This window comes from Stenella coeruleoalba, assembly GCF_951394435.1.
Source record: "Stenella coeruleoalba genome assembly, chromosome: 1".
Classification (NCBI taxonomy): domain Eukaryota; kingdom Metazoa; phylum Chordata; class Mammalia; order Artiodactyla; family Delphinidae; genus Stenella; species Stenella coeruleoalba.
Window position 1 is genome coordinate 6461696 of NC_137169.1, and position 16098 is coordinate 6477793.

At 41.7% G+C, this 16098-nt stretch overlaps 1 protein-coding gene across 2 annotated transcripts in view; it reads right to left on the reverse strand.

The window, feature by feature from the left end:
• RERE (arginine-glutamic acid dipeptide repeats) overlaps positions 1 to 16098 on the reverse strand; it is a 427549-nt gene that overhangs the window by 256420 nt on the left and 155031 nt on the right. The window contains exon 2 of one of the 2 annotated variants that reach the window (XM_079924820.1): positions 3209 to 3674. In XM_079924820.1, coding sequence (XP_079780946.1) covers positions 3209 to 3530 — 322 coding nt within the window. In that variant the 5' untranslated portion in view covers positions 3531 to 3674. Of the gene's footprint in view, positions 1 to 3208; positions 4437 to 16098 lie in introns of those variants that run through there. The other variant, XM_079924821.1, reaches the window with a different exon arrangement.

Sequence of the window (16098 nt, forward strand, 5' to 3'; positions counted from 1 at the left end):
TACACTATTGTAGATTCCAGGAATAAGCAAAAACAGAGTTGCTGCCTTTATGGAAGAGAGAGACAGCTACTAATCCTAAAATAGTAACAGAAATAAATAGAAAAGTATTACTGTTATAAGTGCTAGAAGAAAAGATACATAATGCCAGGACAGTAGCTATTAAGGAAATCTGGAAAACGTGGGAGGGGAAAGGCAATGACACTGGAATGGGAGAAATGAAGAAAGGAGAGCAGTTAAGTAAGTATGTCTGTGTGTGTGTTGGGGACAGGGAGGGCGAGGGGGTCGGTCATTAACCTGAGGCAACAGCAAGTGCAAAGACCCCAAGGCAGGAGGTAACATGGGCACTGTAACTACAAGTCCATTATGCTGAGCCTCTAAGGGCAAAATAAAGGTAACTCCAGAGATGATGAGCAGGAGCAAAAGAGAACTGGTTGTAACCAGGCATGAGGTTAAACCTTAGCTAGCGACAAATCCTAAATACCCGATTTCTCAATAAAACCTCATTCTTCTCAGACCAAATAATCTGAACATAGGCTTGTCCCCCTAGGACAAGGAAGTATAGTTATATAATAGTCTATTTTTATCCTCACAGTATCACTCACTGCTAGGCTCATTCTTAATGACATTTTGGGGGGTATTTATAATTTATACTTGATTTGAGTATTAAAACCAATTCAGAAAAGGAAAAAGAAAAAAATTAATTTGTGATCTACATCCTAAAGAAACAAATGAGAATAACAATAATACACTGAAGAAATCCCTTATGATGCCCCATAAAGTCCCTACTAAAACACTTAAGATACAACAAACCACAGAGAATCTCTGGAATTGGGTGAGGATAATGGTTTTTCATCACTAACAGAAGATGTTACTGTAGTACTTTGCACCAAGAAAGAGAAAGAGCAAAAAGAAAGACGAAGGAAAGAAAAGCATCAAGTCCCACCTGCGAATCTAACCACAGTACCCTACTTCTGATTCTTCAGTTTAGATAAACCTAAAGAATAGGCACTATTTTAAAATCCTCCATTGAGAAAGAAGCTATTTGGAGAAGTCATTTAGCTTCGAATGCATAACCGCAAAAGAAATGAAACCACTGAGAAGGTCAGAAACAGTCTCCTTACCAAAGAGTAAGACTCTTACTTAATCCTACTTACTCTTACAGACTGGCAGGACCTAGCAGGATGCAAACCCCAGGCCACAGCTGTCAGCCCCCAAGCACAAGGGGCACCTCACAGGAAGTAGTTATGCTCTGAGCGCCAAAGAAAACTTTCATAGCCATTTTTGGTTGTCGTACATCCTTTATAACATAGTTAGCTTCCAGAGAGGCTGTATCTTTTTCACATTTCACAAAGGTCCTCAGATATACTGAAACAATGTCTGCCTCCCTGAGTACACAGTTCTTCCCCAAAACAAGAACCTGCTGTTCTGAAAATAAGCCATTAGCAACCTTCCTCCACAGAGTCTTCTAAGCACCAAGCAGGAAGGATTTCCTTTCATCCTGTAGAATATGCAATATGAATGTGCAACAGTTCTCAAACTAGTTTTCTCAAAAATGTTTTTTCTTAGGGAGATACTCAGCAGAAACAGGATGCCACAGGCCCATAAATGGGAAAAACGGCAGATTTTTTTTTTTCAACGCTAAAGAGGTTTCCTTAACTGCAGGACTTCTCAGAGTCATTAATTATGACTCTCTCACATGAGGGACAGTACGTGCAGCATTTCCCACATGTTCTGACTACAAATATTTTGAGGAAGCATCCCCACTGACACAGCAGTAACATTCCACTGAGAAAGGCTGGCATTTAGTACTGCACAAGGCAGCCAGACTTTTGACAGTGATCCAAAAGATCATAGTATAGTACCACACTGAATTGTTATGTATCAAGAGAAAAGGCTAACAAGATCTTTCCTTATTTTTAAGTTATCATCCTGTAATCTATAGCTAAAGGAGTTAACCCATTCTGTTCCTTTCTCATGATCTAGAACCACACAGGTTCATAGCAAGCAATCTGCGGTAAGTCTTCAGTGGCTAAGAAAATCTGACCATCCAACATCTAAGTCTGAATCAAAGACCCTGATAGTGCTGTAACCCACACATTGCCAAATCTCTAGAGCAGAGCTCCACCTGCCCCCAAACCTCAACTTTGATAATTTTTTATCACATAAATATCTTCTCAGTTCATCATCAACCAAAACACAGTTGTGAATACAAGCTTATCTGCGTAATTTCTAACATTGATTATATTTTGACATTCAAAACTAATTCCTTTGTGGGGAAAAAATCCGATACTTTATGTGAAGTTGAGCACAGTTACAGTACTCCTCAGCAAAACAACTGTACCAGGTTAATGACATAATCTCTTTAATCTCCCGCTCCTGGAAAAGTATCAAACTGAGAGGCTTTTAATCTGTTAATTACATCTCATGAAATTCACATCATTCCTGAGCACTGTAAGTAATTCAAACAAAATGATTTTAGCTAGTTTTACTGACTTCTGTAAGAAAAGTACCTTAATACACACAATACGTCATATGGAAAAGGAAGGTTCTGCTGGTGTTCAACAGGTTCTGAATCACTTGCTTCCCTGAATCTTATCTGAAAGCTGGGTCTCTGTCTCTCTCTCTGAACAACTGCTATAAATAACCTCAATATACTGAGTGAACACAGTACCTTTCCTGGAAAACAGAGCAGGTTAGTTGGCTTCATCTATTATCACTGACTAGAGACCCTGAAGATCAATACTTTGGAAAAGGAGGTCATCAGGAGGAATAAACCTTCGTCTGAAGGCCATTAAAAACACCTTCTAGTTTCTGGTCACTCCTGTAGCCAACGTAAAATGTCCTGTTCCCAAGAATTTGAAGGTTTACTTGTCCCACTGTGTACTCCATTCTGCAGGGTCTCAACACAGCCTAATCGGTGCTGAAGACAAAAGGCAAGGAGGAAGTGGAAAGAGGAAAACTACTGGGCAGGCGGTGAAGTGCGAGAATGAGCAGCAGAAGACAAGGAAAGAACGACAGGCACACCGGCCAGGGCAGGAGGCGAGTGGAGGCGGGCACACCCAGATGACCAAAGCTGGCAGCTGTTTCCCACCTGGAGTTTTCCTGCCCCAAACCACTACCCAATCTTCTGGGTTCCACGCCTGCCTGCATCCACATGCTGACATCGTTTCTCTACCACAAACACTGTAAAGACCCAAAGGCGCCTCACCTCCTGGTCTGTAGACGACATCATCCTCCGTGATGTAAGACGTTATCTCCCCGGTGTCCGTCCTTTCGTAACGAGACTTTTTTTTCGGGGGCTTCTTCTTGGTCTTCTTCGTGGACTCCTCCGTGGTGGCACCATTGTCATTGTCCTCATCTTCGCTGTGGTCACTCTCAGCATAATTTTTGGCTCCTCCTTCCAAGGTACAGCTCCTGCGTGGCCTTGAATTCTCACTCTCTCGCGCCTTGTCTCTCTTCTCTCTCTCTCGGTCCCGATCTCGGTCCCGGTCCTTCTCTTTGTCTTTGTCTTTGTCTTTATCAGCTGTCATGATTCGCCACGTGCCTTCTTCTGTCCTCTCACGGCTGGGCCTCCGTGAAAGGTAGACAGTAAGCCTGGGCTTCAGTCTTCTGAATTTCTCACTCAATTCCAGGGAAAATCCGACCACTCCAACAACCCCAACGTTTCAAAAATGCTAGGAGAGGAAAGAGAGAGCGAAATTGATTTTCCTTTAACATTTTCTCGTATTTCCTTCCTAAAATAACGTTTTGTTAAATGACTCACTTACTCATGCTTTAGCAACTAAAACTTCTCACTGGCAATAGGAAAAAAGGTAGGACAAGTGATATCAAATTTAAATATAAACAGTTTTGGGCCTCAACTAGCATATGGTTTGGGATTTTCGATCACACCAATAATGAAAGATGTCTGAATGCGTAAGGGTAAACTATGCTTTCTGTATACAAATCGTTTTCTCTAACTTTTAAAGGAAAAGGTAAAGTGTACCCTAGTAAACAACATATAATGGGTACAAGTATACAAAAGGGGCTTCATAACCCATAACATTAATTTAAAAGGGTAAGAACCTGTAGTTAAATTATTTCCACCTGCAAAAAGTAATTTGGATAGCCTTGGAAAATGTCTCAGGATGTCTCACAGCGCATTACCTTCTGAAGACTCTTTCTAGCCACTTCTCCAAATTTCCAGAGCTCCTCTCAAGAATAAACATAAGAGCTGACTCAAATAAAAGTGACAACCTCAAAGCAAGATTCCTTTGCCTTCAATTACAATTTTTTACATCTTCTAGGTCTACTTACTATTCTAGTTATTTTCCAGGAAAAATGGTTTCTCGAAAGATATATTATCTCTGTCTTAAGAAAATATAACAGCTTCCAAAAACAACCTTCCATCTTTAGGGAATATTAGGTGGTTTATACATTCTTCCAAATTTCCACTGTTAATGGTTTCCCTAATAAATTTCTCCCCAGAACTAAACCCCAAAAGGAAAGTCTGAAGGTTTTAAGAATGTATAATGAGAAGAGTAAACCCCAAGCTCCAACCCAACACAATTCTTATAAAAAATTTTAAATTTTAATTTTATTTACATGTCAGTTTTGGAACAGTCATAATAACCAGTAATTTATCTTTTGCAATCTTTTATCGTCCTTCCCAATATCTCATTTTTTCAGCAATCTGTACCAAACATTATCTACGTGCCAGGGGTTCAGAACTAAAGACACCATGAGGGAACACCTCGTGGTCCTTGCCCGCAATGCTCTAATGCAAAGAGAGGAGACAACTGATCAATAGGAGAACCATCCCTTGCTCATGCTACGAGGGCCAGATAGGAAACAACACGTGCAAAGAAACGAAAAATTGGTCCTCTTTACTCAGACAACAACAAACAAGTCAGTTTGTAATTACATGCCTCAGAGGCAGAGAAAATTCTCTTTGGTCATGCCAAAACCATAAAAATTATCATATACTCTCTCCAAAGCTCTTAGGTCAAACTTGATACCAGAAAAGACCTCCACATAAGCACTTCGAATATCCTTAGGCATCCAGGAAAATTTAAAAAATGTTAACAACAACTTTTGGGTGAGAGAACAATGAAGGAGCAATAATGCCAACAATCTATAAGCAAAGTCAGAAGGATGAAAGCATGTAGCACAAACCTAAATTGCTTCCTTTTACATAGGAAATGCACTTTCAGATAGGATTTCAATTTTCTAAACATATTTCCAGAAAATGAAAAATTATTCTAGTGCCTGCAAAAGTTCTGCTTCGATGAATCATCTGCTAAACAGACAGTAATAAACTCCCAAGTCCCTGTAGGCCACTAGTGTTAGCAATTGAAAATACACCAAGAGACATATTACTTTCTCCATCTGGCTTAAGTTTAGAGCCTGAACAAGCCAATCATACAAGAAAGAAAACCATCAGCTAATACAGTTGTTAAAACATTCCTCTTTGACACTGAAAACATACCAAGGCCTCCTGGGAACCTAAAAAGAACAAGAAGCTTAGGCTGAAAGCCTCTAAGACGCAGTTCAGGACAGACATACTTCAGACAAGTTCAAGAAAAAAACTCATTCTCCCTAGGGTTAACAAGATAACTGCTCCAGAAAATTGTGTAAAAATATTATTTCAGCACTTAAAAAAAGGAAAAAAAAACAGTAAGTCCAAATTGTACATTCAACATTACTCCCTACAAAATCATATACTGTATTTCTATTTACAAAAAAATTTGAGTTGTTTCTGCCAAGAGTTAGCAAGAAAAATTCAACAATCAAGAGAGAAAACATCCACAAAATAAAATCCTCTACGTGTGTGTGCACGTGTGTGTGCGCGCGTGTATCCAACCTTCAGATAACCAAGAATATTGATAATCCAAAGCAAAAGTTAATCCAACTACCATTCACATTTGGCTATAAAATATAGCTCAGTGGGGATATATTCTTTTCCTCTGTACTTACCACACTAACCATAATTTTTTGAGCCTCATTATAAAACGACCAACATGCAACAATAATACAACATTTGAGGAAAGGGACCCAGAGAGGAACCAGGTGACACCGAGAAAGGTAGCTGTCGCTTCAGTACGCTAGAAATGATCTACACAGTAGACAATACAACAGCATCTTTAAAACAGCAAGGGGTTTACAAAGCAGGTCCCTGCCATGATCTCATTAGATTCTTTCTGTCTACAACTCAGTGATGTGAACCAGACAGAAGTCACCACTCCCACTTTTCAGGCTACAGGAGGAGAACTAAGAAGAGATCATCTGCCCGTGAGTGAGTCTAAAGCAGGTCTCCCAAAGGTGAACCCCATCTGACCTGATTCCAACCTGCTGCTCAGGTTATAATCTGTATCTTCACAGGTGCCAACCTTTCCTACATGTATTCTTGCTGATAATTTGCACAGACAGTTTTAGGAAACACACTCACTTTAACTTCTCCCCCCAAAAACAAGAGGTACTTTTCTCCAGTAAGACAGACAAGAATATTGAAAATATCTTGTCGATCCACTACTCAACCCAGTTAAACAGGAAACACGGCAAAAGATACTTTAATAATTAATTAAAGGAATAATCGAATCTAAAACATTTCAGATTCAAAACAATCTTCATCTATTCATCGAACAAATGTCTACTGAATGCCCACAATGTGCGGTGTGCTAGTTACTGCCCTAGGTATGGGGAAAATAGCAGAGAACCACATACAAACATCCCTGACCTTGTGGAACTGATGTTCCAGGAAGTGGAGAAAGATACATATACATACACACACACACACACACACACACACACACACACGCACACTATATTAAAAGATCTTACATGGGGAGTCCAATGGGAACAAGGGAGTATAAGAGGATTGCAATTTTAAATGGTCAGGTAAGGCCTCACTGAGGTGGCTTTGTCCCAAGTTAAGAGTGAGTACAGAGGAAACACGGAGACCATTCCAGCAGAGGGGAAAGTAGGTGCAAATGTCCAGAGGCAGCAGTGATTCAGTTACATTCAAGACACGGGAGGCCAGAGGGGCTGGAGTGACATGAGGAAGAGGACTGATTTTTTAAAAAACGAACGTATAGTCCTCACACTAGTTTCCAGAGTCATCAGATCGCACTTCATCGTTTTATCTTGATAAAATTTGGTAGGCTAGCTTCGTTTCGTCGTGATCTAATCAGGGTCAAAGGCATTTAACAGAGTCGAGGATACAGAACTGTTCTTTATTACTTCAGGTTACTTAACCCTCTACACAAACACTGTCTGCCTCTTCAAAGTGAAGCCAACAACCACCTACAAACACCTTACACTACTTAACAGAACTGATTTGCATAAAGTACTAAAATTTCGGTCATGCTCAGGGTCCACACCTCATTTAAGGACACCACTTCTTGTCACTATTTAAGCAGTCCCAGGAGGTTTGGGCCCTTGATAGAACTGCAAGAAGACTGGGGTCAGAAGCCAAGATCCAAGTTCTTGGCACTGCCAGGGCTAGTGCCTTAGGCAGATCACTCTATCTCTGAGTCAGTTTCAATGCTGTAAAACAGGGATAATAACTAGCTACTTCACAGAGCTGCTGTGAGAATTAAGTATACGTATACAGGTAAATGCACTTATAGATTGCAAAGTGCTTTATAAATAAAGACTATCAATAATATACACTTAGATCAGTCATGACTACATTATCTACTACAGCAGATAATGCCGAACAGTGCACTGTGCTACGCAAGATATAAACGCAGCCAAACGTCATCCTTACCCTCAAGAATTTATTCCCTACTAGGGGGGAGGGGGAATCCTATTACACGAGTAAGAAATAAATCATGGAAAACTGACTACAAATGAAGTAAGAATTTTAAAATATCTCCTCTTGGATTGCGTAAAACCCACTTATTAATGAAAACTTGCTCCTTCCTCCTGAGTTCCCAATCCCTGAGTTCTGTTCATTTCAATTGCTCAAGCCAGATTCTGGAGGACGCTTGACTCTCACACCAAATGCAGTTAGTGAAGTCCAATGAATTCCTCCTCATTCAACCACAGCAAGAAATGCTTACGTTTGTCAAATACCAATCACACGCTAGGCATTTTCCTCAGCTCTCAGGGTCTACCAATCACCTCCTGAATAACTCTATAATTTGTCCACTGCTCCAACTCAAGCAGAGAGTGCCTATTTCAAGCCATCATCATCTTTCACACAGATTAACACAACTGCCTTCTAACTGGTCTCTGTGACTATAAAATTTTGTTTTTGCTTTCCTTCCAATTCGTCCTCCAACACAGCCAGCCAAGCATCTGACCCTCCACCACTTTTTTTTTTACATTGAGATATAATTCACACACCATACAATTCACCATGTACAGTACAATTCACTGTGCACCATTCCTTTTCAAAGATTACAGAGACCTTCCTGTCCTGACTGCCCCTTCACCACTCCAGCCCGACCTCCACCCTTCCTGTGTGTCCAGCAGTCCCCTCCCCTTTGTCGGGCTAACCTCTACTTACCCTTAGGGCCCTCAGGCATTTCTGCTGCCCAACTCCAGGAAGGCTCCCAGACCCCCCCAAAGTCCAGCCCCTCACTGTTCCCCATCCTGCCTGTAAAGTGGCCCTCATTGATCCCACTACTGGTATCTGTTGTTAACTTGTGTAACTTCTCCACTAACCAACAAGGACCATGACTATAGTATAATATTCACTAGAACAACTCCTACTGACGCAATTTCCTCTCTGTATCAAGTCCACTAGAGGTTTTGTTCTCATTATCATTTGACCATTCAGCACCCTCTGACAGGGCTGACCACACACCCTCCTTCTGGAAAGGCTCTTTTCCTCTGGCCTTCCTGGCACTGTCATCTCCTGGGTCTATTTAACTGTTCCTCCACCTCTAGTACTGGACCAGCTAATGGGGGAGCTCTTCAGGAGCTATCCGGAGCCATCCTTCCTCATCCTCGTCGATCTCCTACGTGTCCGTCAGGCCCCAGGTACCACATCCACACAGGCGATCCACAAATGCACGTGTTTACCAAACTTCTCCTGCAGAGCCAGATGCCTCTGAAAACTGCCCCCAACTGAAGTCTCCTCTTGGATGTCTCAAAGGTACCTCAACATATCAAAACAAGGGCACACTCTGGCCCCAGATGGCCTCTCTCGTGACTGGTGCCGCTGCCCATCCTGTCATGCAAGCTGGACATCTAAGCCACATGTTTAGCACCTCCTCTCTTTCATCCCATCATCAACAAACCATGTCACCGTTACCTTATAAATTTCTCTCAAACACACCTACTTGAGAACACGTCCAACACCACAACCTTAGTTAAAAGCTACTAGTGTGGCTTTCCTGGACCACTTCAATTGGCTTCTCTCCAAATCTACTCCTCTGAATCCTCATAATTCTCTTTATAGACTGCAGCCAGGGCTCTCCTTTCAAAAGGCTAATGTGATTATGTCAATCCTTACCTTAAAATACTCAGTGACTTGTCACTTCTGTTAACCAAAAACCCAAATCCTAACCATGATCTACAACGCCCTTATCTTTCTATCTGGCCTCATCCCCCGCCTCCCTCCCACACTCTGTGCCCAACCACACTGCCCTTCCCTCTGCCCCTTGAACACACGCCCTCCTACCTGGAGTAAGACTTAGCTCATGTTCTCCCTTCCGTCGTGATGCTCATCTCCTCTCCTGGCCTACGTATCTCCTATTCTTCCTTCAGGTCACAGCTCAACAGGAACTTCCTCAAGATGTCCTTTCTTGTCCAAAAGGACTAGCTTAAATCCCTTTGTAATGCTCTCTACAATGGTAACTTCACATTTATTTGTGTGATTTGATTAACATCTGTCTCCACCTCTAAGCTAGAAGCTCCGTGAAGGGCTGACCCTGACTCTCTTTGCCCTGTGTTGTATTCTCAAATCCTAACTCACTGCCTGGCACATACAGACGAGCAATAAATTACTCTTCCCTGCCCTCCCTCTCACACATAAGCTGGATCAATCAAGACGGTATTATGATGAGACTTTTATTTGGGAAAGAAAATATTTCATGCGTAAATAACTGAGGGGGTGCTCGAGCTGGCCTGCACACCATGAACAGGGTGGGAGGAGCAAAAAGGAGGAGAGAGCATTCAGGTGCAAGTGCAGTAAAACAGTTATTGATTAAATCCTTGTCCTGGATGGCAGGCACAGAGTAAAACTAGTAGGAAGTAAGCTTAAGTAGAGGGGGGAACGGATAATGGGAGCTCCTAAAATAATAAAGCAGCTAATACTCACTGAGCACTTCCCATGCGCTAAGCATTTTACACGTTAATTCATTTAAACTTCACTATAATGAGACTGAGAATATAATTTATCGTCCAAACCAGGACACATCTGAGAGCAAAAACATTAATAATTGTTCAGGAAAAACGTGAAACCAGGTCACATGATCATCCTAACGGTAACGCTATTCAGTAGATGCTGTTGCTATGTACAGTTTCCCTGCAAAAGCAAGCACTGAGAGGCTGAGCAAGTAGACCAAAACTCACGCACTGTGTATTTCGGTAGACCCCAATCACACAGCTCTGTGTGAGACCCAGGGCGCTGACTCAGAGCCTATACTCTTAACCACAAGGCTGTACTGCCTTCAATCACACAGCCTTAAGAGAGTTTTCTAAGCGAACGGTGTTACTGCAGGCTCTTAAGATGAAAGTAGGATTTGGGGAAACATTCATCCCTTCTGGCACGAGATATTTTCCAACAACGGTTGTTAGTGCCATTCCCAACTAGCTTGCTCTCAAATCTATTATCTCTGAAAGCCTAAATCAGGAACCAAGGTCCTCAAGAACTTCTGCCTTTGCCATTTCTACATTTATTATGTCTCAATAAATGCTTTAGCCTTTTCCCTTCGGAAAAAAATGAGATGGTCCAAGAGTGGAAGACCTAAGTGAGCTACCCGCTGCGCTGGGCCCCACCTGCAAGACAAGCAGCTGCAGCCAGGCAGGCAACAGAACACCCAGGAAGCATGTGACAGCTGAGCGACTTGCTTTCTCAGTAAAATCAATGTTCTTTTCCTGTTCCCTTTCATATCAACAGCCTGGGAATGAAAATGTACTGACTTGTGCTCTGGAAAGGGAAATGTCACTCTAACACTTGTTACTCCCGGATAAGAACCCATAAACAGCAACCTGCTGCACAGAACACCTCAAAACAGGCTGGAGAATCACTGACAGAGATGCAAGGTAACTCTGAAACATGGGGTCAGCGGATCTAGGAATCCACGTAGAGGTCAGAGTGCTTCATCTGAAACGGATGTGGTACTGAGAGCAGTTCTCCCACGTAAAAATAAACAGGTGTCACGTTCTCCCACCTGAACAAATCCAACCATTTATAAGCAAACGGTTACACATCTACCTCCAAAGATTCTCTGCATTTGGGGTTAATAAATATTTAAACTCAATCAGTTTAATTAGTCAATGTTTAAATACTCATTCCTGGAACACATGTCTTATTGAGACAACCTAAATAACCGAGATGGGACCCATTAGTCAAATTCAGAGAGCAGCCTCTGTGGTATCAAAACAGAAGGAGGCAAAGAATGAATGCACCTTAATCACAAGTGGGTGTAATGCTTAAAGCAGCACTTCCTCAACTGCTTGAGAAGCTTTGGGAAAAAACAGAGAACTAAGATTGGCGGACTCTGACAAATATCTTAATTTCTTCCAAAAAGACATAATAACAACAAAACATACTACCTGCAAAAGGTGGGGAAAGTACCCAGGATAGCAAAACTCCAGGTTACAATCAACAGCTCAATTAAAATTAAATAACAAACAACACATAACCTTTTTATTTGGAGTAAGAGTAGGGAATTCCCAAAGATGAGATGCCCAAGGAGGTTCGCCCGCACCCCCCAAAATCAAAAATCCTCCTTTTCTTTAAAGAACACATAAATCCACTGACACAAGCAACTGCTTTTCTATACTGTTAAAATGTGAAGATTTTCGCAATTACATACGAAATTTTTTTTGCCTTGCAAGTTGCCTATAGTTGTGTCTCTTCTACTAAGTAGCGAAGAAGAATTCACTGCTCAGTTTAAACCAGGGCTTCTCAACTGCGGCACAATTAACATTTTGAGCCAGATTGGGGTGGGGGGGTGGGGGGGGAGGCCTGTTCTGTGCATTATCCCTGGTCTCTACTCACATAGATTCTAGTACCACAAGCCACTGCTCCAATGACAACAACAAAAAAGTATCTCCAGGTCTTCCCTGGTGGCGCAGTGGTTAAGAATCCGCCTGCCAATGCAGGGGACACGGGTTTGAGTCCTGATCCGGGAAGATCCCACATGCCGCAGAGCAACTAAGCCCGTGCGCCACAACTACTGAGCCTGCGCTCTAGAGCCCGCGAGCCACAATTACTGAGCCCTCGCGCCACAACTACTGAAGCCCGCACGCCTAGAGCCCGTGCTCCGCAACGAGAGAAGCCACCGCAATGAGAAGCCCACGCACCACAACGAAGAGTACCCCCCGCTCACCGCAGCGCACAGCAATGAAGACCCAACACAGCCAAAAATAAATAAATTAAATTAAATAAATAAAACTTTAAAAAAAATTCTCCAAATACTGCCACATAGCCTCTGGGGAGCAAAGTTGTTCACAGTTGAGAACCACTGCTTTCAACGAATAAAACTTCTTGTCTATTACAGAGATTTCAAAGGATTAAGCATTTGTGTTGCTTTATTCAAAATTATGCTTGACCAGTATGGAATCCATAAAGCTAACACCATTACGAAAACTATATAATGTGGCATGTTCTTCATTCTCTCAAATATATTGGATTAACTCAAAACACTACCTGAAATAGTAATTACACAGATGTGTGAAGCTGAATTAGGAAAACCGAAGTAAATATTCTGAAAATCTTGATGTTTCCTGGCAAGCTCTGAAGGTGATCAGGGGTAATGTTACTCAGTGGTGACCTGCTCTGGTCCTGGAGCCAAGTGGATGCTTCTGTTATCACACGACTAACTGAGAAAACCTGGTGTCCACAATGCCAAGAACAAGGGAAACTAAATACCTACAAGACCAAAACCCTGGTGTGAAAGGGGAAAGAATTCCTGAACTCACTCTCCCAAAGCATGGCCACAGATAGAAAACCAAATACAGAAAAGATAAATATAAAACTCAAGCACGTATGGACACCAAGGGGGGGAAAGGGGCGGGGGGGGGGGGGGGGAGTGTGAAAAAAAACAACTCAAGCAGACAGATAAGTAAAATATGGTATACCCATAAAATAGAACATTATTGAACAAGAAATGAAATAGTGATACATGTTAGAACACGGATAAGCCTGGGAAGCATTATCTTACGTGAAAAATGCCAGTCACAAAAGACCACATACGGTATGATCCCATTTATATTAAATGCCCAGAAAAGACAAATCCACAGAGACAGAAAGCAGATTGGTGGTTGCCTGGGGGTGGGGGGTGCTGGGGTGCTACAGTTATGCATTTCATTTGGGGATGATATAAATGTTCTAGAATTGATTATGGTGATGCTTGCATATATCTGTGAAAATATTAAAAGTCACTAAATTGTACACTTTAAATGGGTAAATTATGTGATATGCAAATTATATTTCAATAAAGCTGTTACAGCACAAACACACACAAACAGCAACATTACAAACTAATAAGAAAAAGCTCAAGCTTCGTTAAAATTTAAAAAAAAAAATGCATCTGGCTATAAAATTCACAAGGACAAGCTCTACCTCCACAATTCTGAAAAACCACCTCTTAAAGTTGTAAAAGCATAGTTAATTAAACACATAGGAGAAGTTGTATTTCATGTAACATTAAGAATGAAAGAGAACCTTCCTTGGACCACAGTCATCTTTAATATGCATGAATACTTGGTCAGGCTTACTACCTCTGCACAACATGTTCCAAAGCAGATAAGTTGGACAGGGTTTCTTTCAGTCTGCAGAGATCCGAGATTCAAAGTTAATTTGCAACCATGGCACGTAAGGTCTCAACAGCTGATGAAAGGAAATGACAGGGTGGATTTTATACTTAACACAGTTACACTTCACACATATATGAAAAACCAAAAGCATTCATAATACACTTCTAATCCATGGGTACAAATTATATCAAGGGAAAAAAACTGCGAAACTCACTGGAGCAGTCCTTCTAAAAACACTCAGAATCTGAGTCCTAGATGAAAAGGAAAAGTAGCTCTGACGAAAAGCATAAATCTAAGCCAGAACTCAATTTGCCATTTTCTTTGAGCTGTTCCAACTGGGTATGATGCTCTCTAGGTTGACCAGATGTATTACACTGCCATCTTTGTTAACCTGACGTCATTGAAAGAGAAAAGCAAAAGAGCCACTAGAATTATTCAATTCAAGATGCCAAGAACTAGCAAGTGACCAGGGAGGGTGGGAGTACAGGGAGTCCCGCGGCCTGGACCACAACACTGAAATGCTGTAGTTGTGACACTGATCATCAAATAAACACCAATGTCCTGAGCGAAGTCGCTGTCAATTCCTCCATTAATTCAGCAAATATTTATTTAGCACCTACTAGGTGCCAAGCACTGCCCTAGGAGCTACAGATATATGCGCGACCAGAATACACACAATCTCTAACCTCAGAGAGCTTACAGTATAGTAGGGGAGGAAGCAGACAACAAACAAACAAGAAAATATATTAGTATATTACCTGGTGATAAGTGCTATGGAGAAAAAATTAAGGTGGGCAAAAGGGAATGGGGCGGGGCGGGGTAATTTATTTAAGGTGATCACTGATAAGGGGTCGTTTGACCTAAAGGAAGTAAGGCAGCAAGTTGTGTGGTTATCTGGAGGAAAGTATTCCAGGCAGAGAGAAAAGCAAGTACAGAGGCCTGAGACAGGGGCAGTTTGGGCACATCCAAACAGCAGCAAAAGGCCAAGGTGGCTGAAGCAGTGACAGCAAAGAAGAAAGTCAGAGGTGAAGAGGGAAGGGGGGCAGGCGGGGGCGGTGTGCATGCTGCATCTACTGAAATAAGAGAAAAGCTTTTGTAGGGTTTTGGCATAAAGAAGTAATGATCTGAGTTACGTTTTAACAGACTCCCTCCAGCTGCTGCAGGGTTACGAGACTGTGGATTCAGGCCAGGTGTCAGTAGTGCAGGTGCAAGGAGAGGTCAGACTGTGGGCAGGTTCTGCTAGTAGAGCCCTCGGAATCTGTTGTCAGACTGGATGTGATTTGAGACAAAGAGGAGAGTCCAAGAAGGGGCCGCAATTTGGGCCTGAGCAACTGGAAGAGCAGAGCTTCATTTACTGATGGGGAAGAGAAGGAAAACTGGAATTCTGTTTGGAACATGTTAAGTTTGAGACGCCTAGTAAATATCTAAGCAGAAATATGGGTACAGGTTGAGAGGTCAGAAAGTTCTGGGCTGGAGATTTAAATCTGGGAGTCCTCACCATACAAACCCTACACCAACAACCATGAGACTGGATGACTGGGTGGCGTGGAAGCAAACTACAGGAGATGAAACATTCAAAGTAGCAAGAGAATAGTCTGAAGCAAATAAAAGGTATTACGGACAGGCCAAATAAATTTGTAAACTGCAGGTGAAGTTTCAGTGATAGGATGATGGAAAGACTGTCTCAGACCATGTTCTGAAAATGCTGAGGTGAAAACAATACCCTGTTTTATTCACAAAGAAGCCCTCTACATATGTAACAGTTGCCTAAAGACAAATTACATATTAATGATGTTACCAAATGCTGTAGTTAATAAAACCCAGGCTGCTACAGTCTTGGTTGGCTTCTACTTTATGAAGTCACACAAGATAGGTACATCCACTCCACTCCCCGCCCCTGTTTCAAAGGGAAATACAGCAGCTATTCAAATGAAGACCTGGGGGGTGGAGGAGAGACTGTTTTTACCTTGCAAATTAATAAAGGAGAGCTACTAGATTTTAAAAATAGTTTTCTTAAGTAACATTTTGAGGCCCTAAATTGAATACTGTACAGTCCACACGAAGAAAAAAAAAGAAAAAAGAAAACGTAGTAACTAAGTATATGAATTCAAAACAAAAGCTCAATTTCAGAAAAAAATGAGATTTAATAGGCTCATTAGTGATGCTTACTTGGTGTCATAA